The 18939-nt window shown below is 38.5% G+C and overlaps 1 protein-coding gene across 1 annotated transcript in view; it reads left to right on the plus strand.

The window, feature by feature from the left end:
* The window catches only part of F5 (coagulation factor V), a 77915-nt gene extending 59523 nt beyond the window's left edge, over positions 1 to 18392 (plus strand). The window contains exons 21-26 of the mRNA XM_020974668.2: positions 2838 to 2941; positions 4006 to 4161; positions 6252 to 6396; positions 9668 to 9819; positions 15773 to 15955; positions 17680 to 18392. Coding sequence (XP_020830327.1) covers positions 2838 to 2941; positions 4006 to 4161; positions 6252 to 6396; positions 9668 to 9819; positions 15773 to 15955; positions 17680 to 17826 — 887 coding nt within the window. The 3' untranslated portion in view covers positions 17827 to 18392. The remainder of the gene's footprint in view (positions 1 to 2837; positions 2942 to 4005; positions 4162 to 6251; positions 6397 to 9667; positions 9820 to 15772; positions 15956 to 17679) is intronic.
* The last annotated feature ends 547 nt before the right edge of the window (positions 18393 to 18939 follow it).

Here is an 18939-nt window from a genome sequence, read left to right on the forward strand (position 1 = left end):
AAAAGCTTTATTTCTTATTATAATAATAAGGCTCACATTTACATAGTACTTTACAGTTTAGAGTTTTCCTTAACTCAACCCTGAGAGATATTAATAATCATTATATTCCAATAGCTTTTTATGAATTACAAAGCACCTTTCTCACTGCAAACCTGTTAAATAGGTATGTAGCTATCTCAGATTACACATAAGGAAACAGATGGTCAGAGGTTAAGTGATGAGCCCAAGGTCATTTCGCTAGTATCAGAGCTGACATTCAAACTCGAGTCTAAAGCTACTAACTTTCTGCCACAGTTCCTCTTTTTTTTTTTTTTGGTGAGGCAATTGGAGTTAAGTGACTTGCTCAGCATCACACAGTTAGTGAGTGTTATGTGTCTGAGGCCAGATTTGAACTCAGGTCCTGCTGATTCCAGGGCCAGTGCTCTATCCACTGCACCACCTAGCCACCCCCACACTGCCTCTTAAAATAACCCCTGGCAATCTTAATTCACACAAATCATATGGAAGGGGTACTGCATTATGGGAAGTAACACGCCTCGGAGTCAGAGGATGTGGGCTGAAATCCCGGGTCTGAAACCTTGACCAGTTCCAGACAATAGCTGGGTGATTTTGGACACTCCACCTGCCTGAGACACTGAATTTCTCTGTCAAAGAAACGGGTTAGAACCAGTGATGTACAAGATTCCTTTGAACTCTAAATCCTATAAAAAGCCAAGAAAGAGGTATTTGCTCTGTTCCAACCAAAGACCCTAATTTTTGTTTCAAATATGACCCTACCTCAAATGAAAGCACATGCAGATGACAGGGAAGCCACAGTCAACAATCTAGTGAGTTCTTGTCCACACAGGTTCATCTTGGAATCATTCGCTGAATGAGGGGAAGAATCGAATGTACTGAGAGAATATTAAGCCAGAGATAGAATGTCATTAATATTTTATGATAATGATTACTTTGAGAGTTGCCACTCTACCCCCATAATCTTCTTAGATTCCAAGTGTGAAAGAAAAAAAATGACCTCATTACTTCATTATCAGGAATTATCAGTTAAAATAAGCAAATGGCCTATTTCTTGGGTGAGAGTGGGGAAGTTTTCTCCTTAGCAGAGCCTCATAGTGCTTGTGGGCTCATATCCCTGGTTCTCTGCATCCCCCTGTTGGGGAGAGTCTGCCCCGTCCCCCTGTTAAGAGTGTCTTCTGTGTTCTGGGTGACATTTTTGGTACTTGCCCCAAGAACAAAAATCTCTATTCATGGCTCTGATGACAGGGATATTCAAGGGATTTCTTTGTTTCTCCTTCATGTGCCACCAGTAGGTACAAGTGGAATAATTGGACTAAATATTGCAATGAACATATTTAACACAGCAGACGACAACTCAGTCTCATTCTTGTATCTCCTTCATTCTCTCCCCTCACACACTGACTTCCTAAAAACAAAACAAAACAAAACCAAAATAAGCTTTATCTTCACATTATATACACACACATATATACTTACATATACACATATATTATATGTATGTGTATACATACATATATATATGTATGTACACCCTATACACACACACACACACACACACACACACACACACACACACACACACACACACACACACACCACAGAACTAGCACAGACTTCCTTAACTTCCTTCAGATGGTGCGATTTAAGCTAAGTTTTGAAGGAAGCCAGGAAAACTAAGTAGAGGTGAGTGAGCAAAGTACTCTTGGCATGGAAGACAGCAGTACAAAGACAAAGAATTGGGAAATGGAGGATCATGTGAGAGGCCAGTGTAGCTGGGCTGGAAATAGTGTGGAAAGGAGTCAGGTTATAAAGATCTTTAAATGTCAGAGGACTTTATATTTGGAAGCTGAGGCAGGTAGAAGCATTGTCACCAAGGACTTCAGTAACCACCACCTATACTTTTTTTTCCCCCTCTTCTCCACAGAGTGCAAGATGCCCATGGGTGTAAGTACTGGCACTAGCAGAGTTAAGGAAAACTCTAAACTGTAAAGTACTATGTAAATGTGAGCCTTATTATTATTAAATTATTAAATTACCCAGATGTTGAAACTGCTTTGACTTCCCACCTCGCTACGTTGAGATGGCCTTTATTAGTTCTCAATCAGCTTGGAAGAATAAAAAACAGAGGTGTGATAATTTAGGAGGGTGGGGGTAGAAATTTTCCAGCAGATGCTAAGGTTCTGGTGCTGAGGGTCCTGGAGGACTTAGAAAGTAGGGGGACCAGAAGGAGTGGGCAAATCACTTGTGTGTCAGGGACTGCCTGTAGATGAACTTAAGATTATCAATTAATTCATGCATCAACAAGCATTTATTAAGCATCTGCTCCTATGTGCCAGGCACTGTCTAGGTGCTGACGATGCAAATACGAAAAATGAGGCAATCGCTGCTCACAAGAGGCTTACACTCTGATGGAGGAGATAACAAGTACATATAAAAAAATATGAAGCTTAAATAGAAAGTGAATAAATACAAATATATGCAAAGTAGTTAAATACAAGGTAGTTTAGTCGGAGGAGAAGGGTATTAGCCTTTGGGCAGAAAATTCATTATGCAGAAGACAATGCTTAAGCAGCTTTTACCTCTCTTGGTAACCTCATAGCTTAGGACAGTGCCTGGCACTTAGTAAGTGCTAGCCAAGGATATTTGGTTACCACTTCAAACTCACACCCAACTATGTTGTCTCTTTCTCGTAACATAAAACTAAGAGGGAAGAGGATTTCCTACTGGAAAAGTGGCTTTCCACTAAAATTGAGAATCACTGGATCCCTGATCTTTTTTCAAATTCAACTTCCTTATTTTCTTCTTTCCTTGAAATCTAGGTTATTGGTACCCTAAATTAGCGAGGTTAAACAATGGTGGATCTTACAACGCTTGGAGTGTAGAACAACGAGCACGTTCTTCTTCGTCTGAACCTTGGATCCAGGTGTGCCTCAGTAATACGACAATGTCTGTTGTGTGTAACTACCCTGCACCCCTTTGATTTGAGCTGCATTTCATCATTCTGTTAGTACTTGTTAATATTTGGAATGGAAATCAAATCTCTATCTCAAATTAAGGTTGGACTCATTTTATCAATCAGATAATCAACAACTATTTCTTGGGCACCTACTAGTTGTCTTAGCACTGTAATATATATGTGTGTGATATATATATATATATATATATATATATATATATGTGTGTGTGTGTGTGTGTGTGTGTGTATACATATATGTGTAATATATACATATGTGCATATATACACATACATATATGTATATATACATGTGCGTGTGTGTGTGTGTGTGTAGGTACATACACACACACATATCAGATAGAGGGCTGGGATTAGAGTCAGGAGTCAGGAAGACCTGGGTTCAAATTCTGCCTTTGATATGTGTTAGTTATAAGACCCTGGGCAAATCACTTAATCCCTCTGAATCTCAAGTAACTCTGTAAGTATATAATAGCAATAGGTAACATTTAAATAGCTATTTACAATCTACAAAATACCTACATTGCCTCATTTGATACTGCTTCTACTACTTACTGCCTATGTATCCTTGGGCAAGATACTGGCATCCCTCCTATCTATAAGTCTATGAGTCTATAGTTCTTGTGAAGTAAGTTCTATCATTATGCCCATTTTACAGATGAGGAAACTAAGGCTTAAAGGTTAAATGTCTTGTTCAGAGTTCAGAGCTAAGTAAATGTCTAAGGTGGGATTCACACTCAAGTCTTCCTGACTCCAAATATAGCAATCTATCCACTATGGCAACCCGTTTCTATCTACATATTTGGCTTGGATGTGCTAGATGACATAAGGGTACAGTGAAAGCCTCTAACAAGCTCTCTGCCTGCAATGGGCTTAGAATCTAGCTCAATGGAAGATAGCTCTGAAGAAAAGCCAACTGAATACATTTTTCAGAGCAAGTTATATAGTAACAAACAAGCATTAATTACTTTGCAGACCAGGATGACCATTTGATGCATCTGCTTCCATTACAGGTGGACTTTGAAAGAGAAGTTGTTCTTACTGGGATACAGACCCAGGGAGCCAAACACTACCTGACATCCCACTATACCACCCAGTTCTGTGTTTCCTATAGCTCTGACAAAAGAATGTGGCGGTACTTCAAAGGGAACAGCACTTCAAAACAGGAGGTAGGTAGGTAGATAGATAGATAGACAGAGAGAGAGAGAGAGAGAGAGAGAGAGAGAGAGAGAGAGAGAGAGAGAGAGAGACAGAGAGAGATGGATAGATATATTTCTGGATAATGGTGGGTAACTGTGAAATAGTCTTTTTGAGGTGTCAGAAGCTATAACTCCCTTTCTAAATGAGTTATTTAGTGGTGGGTGCTATGAATAGCCCACTAAAAATATGACCCTGATTCCAGAGAGCTCCCAATCTAGAAAACATGACCAAACGCATAGGAACCAAACTTATGATTTCAGTGATACGGTGAACTCTCAGGTAAGGAAATGACCTGTACCAATGTGGATCTAAAATCTTAAGTTCCTAGAGCCCTGACAGGTCAACGTTATATATCCTAGGTTCATCAGAAGCAGCACATGAACCCCAGTCTTCCCAGACAAAAGGTCAGTTGTCTGCCACTGTACTGTGCTACTTCCCTGATTATTAACAGAAACCCAAGTGTTCTCCCCATGGCAGGCACTCTACAATAGAACAGGCTAAAACAAAGAGAACCATGCTCTTAGACCTCAAGGAGTTTGCATTCATTCTTGCTAAGTTAATCTTCATGCTTTAAAAAATTTCATGTTATGATTTGAATGCCACGTAAGGAGGGCAAAGTGTTATCATAATACCCTAGGAAATTATTCTGTTTCTATTAAGAGGAGGTAGGGCTGGCATAGGCATCAATTTTAAATAAGAAGCTAGATGGTAGAGTCTACAAACATTCATCAACATTTAAATGTCCTTGGCCCATTTTTCTATAACATTTCATGAAAAGAAAAGGTAAGCAGCAAGTTTTTTTGTGGTAGACCTCCCCAACAAAATGAACCCTGAAACACAAGCTTAGATCCATTTCATTTTCAAATGCAAAGAGGCTTATATTCATTCCAATAACAGTGAATATGGAGGTCCTCTTTATTGATTTCAGTTCTAAGGTTAAATAGCAAATAAGGAAGTGTCAACCATGCAGACTTCAGCAATAAGTCAGTCAGCAATCACTTATTAAGTTCCTGCTGTGTGCTAGATACCAGGATACAAAGTCAGTGCCCTATAGTGGCACAGTGACTAGAGGGCCAAACCTAGAGTCAGGAAGACCTGAATTCAAATAGTGCCTCGGACACTTACTAGCTGTGTGACCCTGGGCAAGTCACTTAACCCTGTTTGCCTCAGTTCCTCATCTATAAAATGAGTTGGAGAACGAAATGGCCGACCTCTCCAGCATCTTTGCCAAGAAAACCCCAAATGGGGCCACAGCTGAAACAACCGAACAGAATTCTCAAGGACCTTAAATTCTACCGGGAAAGACATTGTATATATGTACAGAATAAATACAAATTAGTTAAATACAGAGTAGTTAGGGAGAGAAGGCATTAATCTGTTGGGGGAAATAAGCAAGGTATCCTATGGTTAAGACACTTTCCAGAATTTTAAAGTAGACTACATCAGTTTCAGTTTCCACAAAGCTGACTGGAAGAATTCTTCTTTGCCCTCCAACCCAACTCTTTTCTGTGATACTAGACCACAAATAAAAGACTATTCAAAGGAATTGGCTGTCTTTGCCCTGGAATAACAGAGTCAGGTTTTCAAGATAGCAAAACTCTAGAAGACCTGTGCTAACATCCCCTCTGTAGATTTGGAAATGGAATCCACCTCAACAGGGTTTACATGCCTACTCTGTGCCTGGCACTGTGCTGCTTACTGGGGCTACAAAGACAGAAATGAAGTTCTTCTTGGCCTCACAGGGGCTGTATTCTACTGGAGCATATGACCTGGACATGGATTGAGATCTACAAAGAATGGACAAAATGATACAAAGTGATGTCAAGAGAAAGAGAAGGCTAACACATAACAGCTCATGAAAGGCCTCTAAGGGGAGATGATCAAGCTATGCCCCAATGGTCATAACTTTTTTTCTTCTTCCATAGACCCCTTGGGCAATCTGGTGAAGCCTATGTATTCTTCCTCAGAATAATGTTTTTAAACACATGTAATAAAATAGATAGGATTACAAAGGAGAGGATTTTTTTTTTAATGATTTGTCCCTGCTTTTTCCTTCTAGTACTTTGAGGGTAATTCAGATGCCTCCACCATCAAAGAAAATCTCTTTGACCCACCCATTGTGGCTAAATACATTCGGATCTCCCCAACCCATTCCTACAAGAGACCTACCCTCCGTCTGGAATTGTTGGGCTGTGAGGTCCAAGGTAAGGAATGAGGATTTACTGGCTCTTCCTCCACTAGGCATAGAAACAGGTTTGGTAGAACACATCACTGCTAAATTATTTTCAGTGACTTAGGAAGATTGCTCCAGTTTTCAGTGTGTCCAACAGTTTGTGTGGCAAGAAGGATGAGGAGGGAATAGGAGAAAAGAAGGAGGAATAAGAGTAAACTTACATCACATTTTATTTGAGATGTAAAATAATATAATTATTATATTAAATATAACATAAAATATGCTATAGTATTAAGTATAGAATAAAATATACTACCATATTAAATATATGATAAAATATGTTTTATTAAGTATCATTAAACAATAAAATATACTGTCTTAAATAGTATGTTAAATATAATAAATAGTTCTACTAAATCAATAATAAAACATGATTTATTAAATATATAATATAATTATGTTAAATATATAATAAAACATGTAAGTGTATGTTTGTTGTTATTAAATGATAGATATATTAAATGGTATCTATAATATTGAAAATATAAATATTACAATAAATAATAAAATAAATAAAATGTTTATTTTATTTTGAGAAATGTGGGGCTCATGAGCCCCACAACAACTCTGTGAGCTAGGTAGGTCCCTCAGGCATTATTATCCCCATTTTGCATATGAGGAAACTAAAACTTAAACAAATTAAGTGACTCTTCTATGTCATACACTTAGTTAGCTTTAGAGATGGAACATGAATGCTGTTCTAATAAATCTGCGTCAACACTCTATCCACAACCCGAAATGGAAATTTTGAAGTATGGATTGAACTTAGGGAGTATTGGTCTTCCCCCAGAGGGGTAGGAACCTGTGTCCTCCAGCCACATGTGGCCCTCTAGGTCCTCAAGTGCTGTCCTTTGACTGAATCCAAACTTCACAGACAAATCCCCTTAATAAAAGCATTTGTTCTGTAAAACTTGGGCTCAATCAAAAGGCCACACCCAAGGCCATATGTGGCCTCCAGGTCACAGGTTCCCCACCTCTGACTAAGCTATCACCGTGCCTAGAATGGTAGGCTTCAGATGAGAGGGAAGTGTGCCATCTGCACTGGAATCTTGGTCTCACCTCTTGGTCTGTCAACCAGAGTGTCACCTGCTGTCACTCTAAGTGTTCACACATACTTGTCCCAAAGGGAGTATCCCCTGAAACTGTGCCCATTTCAGACTAGAACAATATTTGATTATGATGACTTCTCAACAATAGATTAATTCAGGTTTAGTATGTTTTCATTTTTTAATATGATTATGATGATCGCTTTCCTAGTGTTCAACCATCCTTATATCCCTTGTATAAATTAAAATGAGTCATGATGAATGATTCCTTTGATAAATTGCTATAATTCACTTGAAAGGATTTTATTTAAAAGTATGAATTTGTATTCATTATTGATATTAGTCTATCATTCTTTTCTTTATCTTTCCCTAGTTTAAGTATTAGAAATATATTTTTCTCATAAAAAGTGTTTGGTAGAGTATTTCTTTCTCAGTTTCTGAGAATAATTTGATTAGTATTCATTGCTCTTAAAAGTTTGATAGAATTCCCCTGAAAATCCATCAGGACCAAGAGGTGATTTTTTTTTCCCTTTGGGCAATTCCTTTATAGCTAGTCCTGTTTCCTTTTCAAAATTGGATTACTTAAGATCTCTATTTGGTCTTCTATCATTTGAATATTTTATATTTTTGAAGGCATTCTTCTATTTCTTTTGTGTTCTTAGTTTTGTTAGCATGTAACACTACATAGTAGGTTCCCATAATTCTTTTTACTTTTTCTTGTTTTGTCATGATTCCATCTTGTGGTTTATCTATTTGAATTTCTGCCTTCTCCTTTTTAATCATATTGGCTAAAGTTTTATCAGTTCTTTGGTAGTCTTGTCAAGGAACAAGCTTTTAGTTTTGTTCATTATTTCTACAGTCTTTTTTGTCGTTGTTGTTGTTTTGTTTTGTCTAACCAGGTCCCAAAACCAACTACAAATCCCAAATATTCAGACTTACCCTGTAACCCTAACTGCAACATTATACAGTAGATAAAATACATGACATTTATTAGCTATGTGACCAGAGGCAAGTCACTTAAACTCTGAAGACTTTTCCTTATAAAGCGAGAATAGTAATACCTAACCTCCCACAATTACTGTAAACCTTCTTCAATGAGATATTGTTTACATCACCTAGCTGCCCTGAAAAGCCTTTTTAGAAAAGATGGCATTTTAGCTGAAATTTAAAGGAAACCACAGAAGCTAGCCAGGTGGAGAAGATGAGGAGGAAGAGAGTCCCAGGCTTGGAAACAGCAAGTAAAACTGCCCACAATTGATAGAGAGAGAGAGAAAACAACATGAAGGCCAGTGTCACTGGATTGCAAAGTAGGTATCAGGGTGGGGGAGGAGAGGAGGTAGGAGGAAGTGTAAGGAATAAGACAATGTGAAAGATAGGAAGGGTCCAGATTATGGAGGATTTTTAAAAAGCAAAAGAGACAATTTTATATTTGATCCTGGAGGCAACAGGTAGACACTAGAATTGACTGAATAGGAGATGGAGAGAGAGGAGTGACATGGTCAGACCTCAGCTTTAAGAAGATCAATGTGATAGCTGAGTACACTGGAGTAAGGAGAGACCTGGCTTGGGGAGAGCAACTAGCAGGCTCTGGCCATAATCTAGGTTTGAGGTGATAAAGGGGCTGCCCCGGGGCAGGCAGTGCCACAGCGGAGAGGGAGGAGATGTTATAAAGGTAGAAATGACAGGACTTGGGAACTCACTGGGGGATGAGGGATAGTGAGGAGCTCAGGCTGGTGCCTTGGCTGCAAGCCCAGGTATGTCCAAATCCACATGAAATATGTTAAAGAAGCAAAAATTCTATGTAACAAGGATGAATGAGTTTTCTCATCCACTAATCCTTCCATCTCTATTCTCATGTATCTTGGTACCACAGAGGGAGGACGAAGTCATATTTCCTAGTAGAACAGATAAAGGTGAACATGGTATCTCCCTCAAGGGAAACTACAGTTTTATCTTTTTCTATAATTTTGGTTTAAAACCACAGTAAAGTCCCAAATGTTAGAAACATGCACCTTTCCTGAAAACTAGTGTCTATTCTAGACTCAATGACCTTTTAAGTTTTTCATGATTCTCTTAACCATACATTCTCTGAACGCAAGGGCCATGTCAGGCATTTCTTGTATGCCACATAGCTTGTAACACAGTACAGCTCAACGAATGTTTGTTAATTAAATCATGGTGATCTCCCCTTGACAGGTTGCTCCACACCTCTGGGTATGGAAAGCCAAAAGATAGAAAATAATCAGATTACAGCTTCATCAATGAAAAAATCTTTGTTGGGAGGTTACTGGTCACCCTTCTATGCCCGTCTCAATGCTCAAGGTCGCGTGAATGCCTGGCAAGCCAAGGTAAAATCTCCACAGCAAACGGTTGTGTCCAAGTTCTCATGGGTTAAAAAAAAAGGAACTGTAGTAGACATGACAAAGAGACTCTGTTAACAGGAACCATGTCTCCTGTTTATACTTATTAAAATTCTAGAGAACGTGGTAGCTATAGCACTTATATTTGGATTAGAGAAAAATAATTTCTGACCTGCACACATCTGAGGGGTTTAACTTTTATGTATCATTGATGATTTCTAAACTTTTCAGAGTTGCGATAAGCTTAGTGAATTAATTTATTATTGTTGTTAACTATATAATTATATATAAATACATATATTATATAAATATTATTATTAACTTATATGATTAACTTAGTGAATCTAACAATTTTACTCTTTTTAAAAGGACCATGTGCTGTTAGTTTTAAAAATTAAAACATAGGTAGGATGGTGCAGTGGAAAGAATGCTGAACATAGAGTCATAGGACCTGAATTCGATTCTCAGCTCTTCTTACTATTTGACCTTGGGCAAATCACTGAACTTCTCTGACTCAGTTTCCTCATTTGTAAAATAAAAAGGGTTGGACCAGATGACTTCTCAGGTGTCTTCCAGCTCTAGATATCTGAATCTCTGAATTGATTTTGTATTGTTTCAATATCATAATCCCCTGTGCGATCACTGCTGTTCTCAAACCAGTCTAAGTGCTTCCTTCCATTGATCAAACACATTTCAAAGAGCTAATATGACCAATGATGAGAGTCCATCGACCATTAAAGTCTTCCTCTGATCCCTCATCGTGGCATGAAGTGACCTTGGGTTCTTGAAGTCAGTGTCAACAAGGTTAGAACTTGGGCAGGTCCTGCCAAGCTAAAGAGTCTTCAGATACAAGTCCAGCATCAATCTAAGCCTAGCCTAGCTAAAGTGGGAAAGATCCATCCCCAGAGAGTTGGTCAGCAGATGATTTTTTTAAAAAAATTACAATTCATGAAACCATCTACTAAGGCTTAGAGGAATTGTAAGTACACATCAGTAGAGGAAGTACCCACACCAATGAAATTGTGGATATTTGATGAAAGAAGAGGTTGATCAGATATATTGGGGACAATTGGTCTGAGTATAAATGTTCATCTTTGACACATTTGGGGGGGGGTTAGTTTTCTCTTCCACATTGCTGTGCAGTCAAAATTAGGTAGATAACCTTACAGAAAACTGGCAAACCTAAACAATGAGCACTTCCTTCTCTTCAGATGCCTGAAGCGCTAGTCTCTGAACCCTATACAGCATTCCAGGAGTTTTCCCCCAGAGGAAATCACTAGGAAGGCATAGGGAGTTTCCCCATACATGAAGTAAAAAAAAAAGTACATAACTCTAAAGGGTGACTCTGCACTGAGTTCTGATGTTCTAAGAAGAACCAGACACATCTAGGAATTTCACCTTTAGATCAAAATACATATAGGGTCATAGCATCATAGAATACTGGAGCAGAAAGAACCCTACAAGATCATCTTATCCACCTTCCTCATTTGACAGATTGGAAACTGAGACCCAAAGAGGTGAAGGCATTTATCTAGGGTCACACAAAATTCCCTCTCCTGACTCTTTCACTTCATACACTATTTGTCTTATCAAATCCACCTCAAATTTATACCTGGTACCCAGACCTATGTGATAAAACCAACAGTAGTGAAAAATTCATTTTGATTTTTAATTTCTGAAATCACTTGAGTTGATAAAAGTTATGCATCCAGGTTTTAAAATTCTTCTCCCTTGTACTCCTTTATTTAGGGGGATTACAAATCAAAGAAAGATCTCTCTATATCTAGCCATCTCCTCTTAACTTACATTTCTCTGGTATCCTTTTTTCTTCCCAACCAAAATCCTATAGCTGCTATTTTCTAAATCAGTGTTATCAAGCCATGATTTTTAGAGGACTCCAAAGTGCCTCTAACCATTTTAAAGATTGTTGTGAATTTTTGAAATTCCCCAAACAAAATTTTTCATTTTCTTTACATTTTCATTCCATAGAGTGTATACTTTTATTAGCAAGGGCTGGGCAGGAGAAGAAGGTGGAATGGGTATGTCAAATAAACAACACTGTGGTGTTGCAACTCCGAAAGGCAGTGAATCATTGCTCTAAATATATTTAGTTCACTTCACAGGACAGGCGGAATCTCCCAAAGATTCTGTTCTAATAACCCTGTCACTCACTGAGCTTCATCTGCCCCCTCTAATCCTCCCTCATTCATCATCTAAATAAGGCTGGATCTGGGGTGAGGTCATCTTTACCTGCAGTATCTCTGATTAAGCCATAGATACTGCAAGACTGAATTCTCTCCCAGGTGGTAGGTGATGTGCTTGTCAGAATCCTTATCAAAGCAGGACAACTAACAGTGTTTTTTATATATATGTGTGTGTGTGTGTGTATATATATATGTATATATATATATATATATACATATATATATGTATATATATATATGTGGGTGTGTGGGTGTGTTATATATGTTATATGTATATGTATACATGTTTATGTTTTTATATGTATATGTATCGGGGGAAATAATGAACTTTTTCTTCTTAGTGTAGCATTGCAGAGGAAGCTCTGCCTGTCACCCCGGAGCTATTCCCATAGCCAGCCAAGCTCACCCTGCTCTTTCACCCTTGTTGGATTTTTAGGGGGAAAAAATTACACACACACACACACACACCCTTCATGAAGTGGACATGGATGGAAATGTTGCTGAGCTGCTGTCATTTTGACAAAGGTCCTGTTTTATTAGTGTGAGAAGAAAACATTAAGGAAGTTTTGGGTTTTTTTTTTTACATAGGGGAGGGGGTCAAGTTCCACCCTAAAGGATGCAAAACTCATCCATCACTATTCAATGGCTAAAGACATAGCAGTGTGTGTGTGTGTGTGTGTGTGTGTGTGTGTGTGTGTGTGTGTGTGTGTGTATCCAGGGCTTAGCAAAGTACCTGTCACATAATAAATAGTTAATAAATGCTCTACCTATTTATCTATTGCACACTAGTAGGTGCTTAATAAATGCTTGTTGACTGGGTGTCCAGCTCTTAGGGTTCCATTTAGGGGATGTTCAATTCACCAAACATTTAGCTAGGGCCTAATACAACCAGTATTCCAGATTACTTACCAGCCTGCATCAGTGGAGGGAGATTTCACTCCAGGAGTTTCCCACAGTTATATATAATGACAAATGGGAAAAAAGGAAGGGAATAAGTATTTATTAAGTACTTACTATGTGCCAGGCACTGTGTTACGTGATTCACAAAGTTAAGTGCTCACTTGATCCTCACAACAACTCCGTACTGTGTTATTATTATTCCCATGTACATTTGAGGAAATTGAGGCAGAGAGAAGTTAAATGACTTGCCCAAGGTAACACAGTGTGTCAGTATATTAAGCTAGAATTGGAATTAGATATTCCTGACTTCAGGCCCAGAACACTGAAGACCACACCCTCTCTTTAAAAATGGACAAGAACACTGTTGGACATAGAGATAAATGGAAACCCAGTAGCTGCTTCCCAAAGAGCTTATAAACCAAGTATGGGAGACAAACACATATACAAATAACTGCAGTATAAAAACAGAATGTGCTAAGTGTATGAACGGTATAAACCTAGGACTTTTCGGGATCAAAGGCAGGAAAGATAGTTTCTATCTTTCTATCTTGTTTTTGCTTGGGATTCTGATTGGATTCTATCTAGTTTCTGATTGAGAGGAAACAAGGGAGTCATGTGATAGGGAGAAAGAGGAAAAGGGCATTTCTCAGCCAGGGAATGAATGGCACGAGCCAAGGCAGAGAGAAGCAAATGCATGGGACAGAGGAGTATAGGATTTTAGTGCTAGAAGGATCTGTAGTGATCAACTAGTCGAATGTCCTCATTTTACAAGTGAAGAAAAAAGGGATCCAGAACCTCCCACTCACCTCTCGACTCCTAGCAAGCTGGTTTCCAGCCCCACAGCTCAGCTGAAACGCCTCTTCCCAAATCACTGCTTATTTCTCGATTGCCAAATACAATGGCTTTTTTTTTCTCAGTCGCAGTGCGTTATCTCTCCACAATGTTTGACATTGTTGACTATTTCCTGGCAAGTGCCCTTTAAAGTGAGTGTGTAGCTAGGAAGTAGAATATAAGTCATTATTTGAACTACTTTGAAGAAGTCTGGGAGAGATATGGGATATGGGCAGGTGTGTATTGAAGCCAGGTGATGCTGGCTCCAGAGAGCTGATTATTAAATATTCCATGCAAGCATTTATTTACATTTCAGAAATCAGCAAATGCTACAAATCAGGGCTTCATTTATAGCTGGTCAATTGCTTAGACTTAAGAAAGTGATGGAGAAAATGTTTATAATGCAGATTAAAAGTAGAAGTATGCCATGGGTATTTTTTTTTCAGAGAGTCTGTTATTTAACCAGCATATCATTGGGTATAAGGCTTTATTAGAAGGGTTTTTAGTTTATTTCTTCATCCAGATATGAGCTTGTTCATAGACAAAGGGCAAAAAAAAAAACCAGCAGAGAGGAAAGATTAAAATTATAAAAACAAGAATGAATGATTGATGGAATAAGGTCCTAGAGGAGATAATAAAGGGCCAAATTAAGGGTGCATGTGAATAGTTGGATAGGTTAGCCTTGGTAAGGAGTTGGTTTTTGAGAAGGAAAAGAAGACAGGACAGGTGAAGGCACAGAGCAGTTTTAATATGGGGGAGAAAGTGGAAGTAACTTGTGTAATGAAAAGAACACTGGATTTCAAGTCAGAGGACCTGGGTTTGAATTCTGGCTATTCATTACTGAGTGTTCTACTGCAGGCAATCCACTTAAACTTTCTGGGTCTCATTTTCTTCATTTGTAAAATGAGGGAGTAAGACTAAATTATCTCTAAGATATCCTCCAGCTGAAAAATCCTATAATGCTGCAAAATTGAGGGAACTAAGATCACATAGCTTTGATTTCAATAACAGAAGAGAGGAGGTCAATTTACTTTGAGTGTGTGAAGCTTAGGAGTAGGGAAAGGGCGCCAAAACTTCCACTGGGGATATGATATGGTGTCAGTAAGAGCTGATTAAAAGAATTTCTGGGCAACAACAAATGTTCAGCTGAGATTATGCAATAAATTTACATTGGATGAGATTAGTGTTATTTCTTGGCTTCTCCAGTAACACCCAGCAGCCTGGGAGCAGAAATGGAGAGAGGAATTGGTTGGAACTCAGAAATTCAAGGGTGCAAGGAATTTCAGGGTGGTGGCTAGCATTTGCCTGAAGCAGGGCACCATCTTCTTTCTCTAAAAATCATTACTAGGCTTTTCTGGCAAACCTGCCTAAAAGGAGGGATGTTATCTCTCAGAGCATCAAAAAGTAGGACAGGATCTCAGTGGGCATCCAGTGGGCATCAATCACTACCTATACAAGATGCCCCTCTATAACCTACCGTGCTAGTGGACAACCAGCCTTGGTTTAAAAACCCCCAGTCAGGAAGGACCCTCGGGAGGCAGTGCATCCCACATTTTGTATAACCAATTATTAAGGAAGTTTTTCTTTGCAGCATCTACCTATTGTTCTTTATTCTCCTCTGGGAATATCTAATCCCTCTTCCTTGTGCCAGCTTTTCAGCTATTTCAAGACAGAAATCATATGCCCTAAAGTCTTCTATGAATCCACGATCCATCTGAAATAGCACACAAAGAATCCCCCATCTTTTTGTCTCTCCCTTTATGATCCACATCTATAAATACTCTGCACCTCCACGATCCATCTGAAATAGCACACAAAGAATCCCCCATCCTTTTGTCTCTCCCTTTATGATCCATGTCTATAAATACTGTGCACCTCCATGATCCATCTGAAATAGCACACAAAGAATCCCCCATCCTTTCGTCTCTCCCTTTATGATCCACGTCTATAAATACTGTGCACCTAAAAGCTCTCGCCTCACCAAACTGTCTTTCTAACTTTCTTAGTCAAACAACAACAAGCAGTGGCTGCAGATAGACCTGCTCAAAACCAAGAAAATAACAGCGATTGTAACCCAAGGGGCCAAGTCTTTCTCAAATGAAATGTACGTGATGACTTATGCTATCTTCTACAGCGATCATGGCACAGAATGGAAACCTTACAAGGACAAGTCGTCCATGACGGAAAAGGTACAATGTGATGTCTTAGCAAAGAGATAATAATGCAACCCCTAAGGTAGGTACTTAGGAAAATGATATCTAAATCCCTCTTTCACCATTGCCTGGCCTTGTAACTCTAGGTTTGGGTTAGAAACCGAATTTTAGAGCTGGAAAGAAACCTGGAAGTCATATAGTCCAACCCCTGAATTTTAAACACAAGCTAACTGAGAAACCAACTAGAGGTCAGTGATTTGCCCAAGTTCACACAGTGAGTTACTGGTACTTTCTATATTTAAGTTGGTTCAATTGTGAACTGGGTAAAGACCATTTTTATTTGGAGGGGTAATAGTGTTTGAAGATGGCAGCTAGGTGGCACAGTGGCATAGTGGCCCTGGAGTCAAGAGGACCTGAGTTTAAATCCAATCTCAGACCAGACACTTGATACATCCTAGCTGTTTGACCCTGGGCAAGTCACTTAACCCCCAATTGCCTTGCCCCTCCCCAAAATAGTGTTTGAAGATTTAGTAGTATTATTATTACATAAAAATCATTCTTTTTTATATCATTTGGTGAAAATCAAATTAAAAAGGCTTTGCAATAAATCACTATGCCACTTGAGATATATGTTTTATTTATACACACACACACACACACACACACACACACACACATTTAAAGTTCCACAGACTAGTGCACAGGTGAATAACATAACAGCTTTTGGTAGCTGAATAAAAGTATTAGGATTTGAGATGATTAATATTGTCACTAATTATTCTGAGGATTTTTATTATTTAATTAAATTCTACATACACTGATAATAAACTTTTGTGTGATATTGATTCTGAAGCAACAAGTAAGGTCTTCCACTACAGGGTGTGGGAAAGCAGGGATCCTTAAAGCTGACCTGCTATATCATGCCTCTAATTTCTTCTTGTGTTATGAACAGCTTCCTTAACTAGTTCCTTGTGTTAGAGGTCCTACTCAAAGGTTACATTAGCTATTGCCAGCAGTGAGGGTAGCCATTCCCAGAAGAGGAAAAATACATGTCATCAGCAAACATTTACAGAGCAAGGCATTGCTATGAGCTAGGCAATAGGTTAAGTATTGGGATACAAAGAAATCTCTGCCCTCAAGCAGCTCTGGTGGTAGAAACAGGACATCCCTTCATTTATTCATATAGCTTGGCATACTGCTAGACACTGGCTAATAAGAGTCAGCAGTCACATAGCTATTTATAGTTACATAATTATCTCATTTGGTCTTCCCCACAAAACTAGGAGATAGTACAACTATTATTATCCTCAATTTCAGATGAGGAGACTGAGGTTCAGAGAGGTTAAATCACTTGTTCCAGATCACATGGCTAGTAAGCAGCAGAGCTATGGTCTGAACCCAAGTCTTTCAACCCTAAGCCCAACATTGTGCTGTCTCAATTCTAAACAATTCTATTCAATTTTAAACAAACAAACAAGTTAATGTTTCCTAACTGGAGAAATGTCTTTACTGAAGCTCTAGCTACCTACCCTTCCTCTTTATTAGCTTCCTTCATCTTCTAATTCAACCTAGAAACACACATGCCCAGGCAAAGTCTATGATGAGGTCAGAAAAGCATCTTCATTCTACAAGGAGGAAGAGAAGGAGGACAGGAAGTGCTGCAAACACCCCCATCTGAATTAAAGGGCATAAAGAGTTTCTCTGTATATCTTTCTGTATGCCTTTCTAGCACTAATTCTTTTCTTATTCTTTCTTTTCAGATTTTTGTGGGAAATGTTAATCCCAAAGGACAGGTCAAGAATTTTTTCAACCCTCCCATCTTTTCCCGGTTCATCCGTTTCATCCCCAAGTCATGGAATCAAGGCATTACTCTTCGATTAGAACTGTTCGGCTGTGATATTTACTAGAACTGGGGTAGATATTATGCATTCAAAAGCAGAGCAATACCCTTTGAGTCCTCAAAGAGTAGCTTGAGCACTGGTTGTTTTATAGTTATTTTAAATGTCAAACTTCAAAAGATTTTTCCATTGTTGCTTTTTTCCCCTCTTATCTAGTAGAAGCTGGGGTTTTGTACATGAGGTTTTGTAGTTTATTTTTTCCCACCACAAAATAAGAAGATAGTTCTGATTGGTCAGCATTGATTACATTAACATGGAAAAATGATATTGAGGTTATTAGTACTCAGCTGAATTAAAGCATTGTTGATTGCAAATGGAATCTTGATTGTTACTCTAGAATACCCGAATTTGGGTAATTTTTAGCCCAGATGCCCTCATTGGCATAGGCTATTAATAATTTTAATGTGTTGTACTCATGTTTCCAGGAAAATGATTTTCAGTCATGAACTTGAAGCATTTGGAAAGTTGGTCAGAGATGAGATGACCAGTTTCAGGGTTGGTGACTTTTAAAACCCTGTGAAGTCACCAGTAAAAAATCTTTACTATTTTGCAATAATAAACTATGATGTAATAAGTTTCTTTTGTTATGTTTCATAATATAACCTTATCATGATGATTTTTAAATATCAACTTGATGTTTCACAGCATTAGCTGCTGAAGTGAGTAATAAAGGAGGGGGGTCTTGGTGGTAATACTTGTTTATTGGTTGTATGCCTGCTTATGCCCCTTTTGTCCAAATTAAAGAAAGGAGTACAACTAATCCAAATATAGAAAAAAGGTACACAGTTCTACAAATATGAATCATTTTCTTTCCAATGGAGATAACAATTTGCCATTATTCGCTAATTTTCAGTCATGTCTGATTTTTTGCGACCTAGTTTGGGGTTTTCTTGGCAAAGATACGGGAGTAGTTTGCCATTTCCTTCTCCAGCAAATTTTACAGATGAGGAAACTGAGGCAAACTGTATTAAGTCACTTGCCCAGAGTCACACAGCTAGAAAGTGTCTGAGACCAGATTTGAATTCAGGAAGATGAATCTTCCTGACTCCAGGCCCAGCATTCTATCCACTGCATTACTAGCCACCTGAGATAACAATCATATCCTGCAAAATCATGTCTATT

The sequence above is a fragment of the Phascolarctos cinereus genome, unplaced genomic scaffold, assembly GCF_003287225.1.
Source record: "Phascolarctos cinereus isolate Bilbo 61053 unplaced genomic scaffold, phaCin_HiC Scaffold_5;HRSCAF=322, whole genome shotgun sequence".
Classification (NCBI taxonomy): domain Eukaryota; kingdom Metazoa; phylum Chordata; class Mammalia; order Diprotodontia; family Phascolarctidae; genus Phascolarctos; species Phascolarctos cinereus.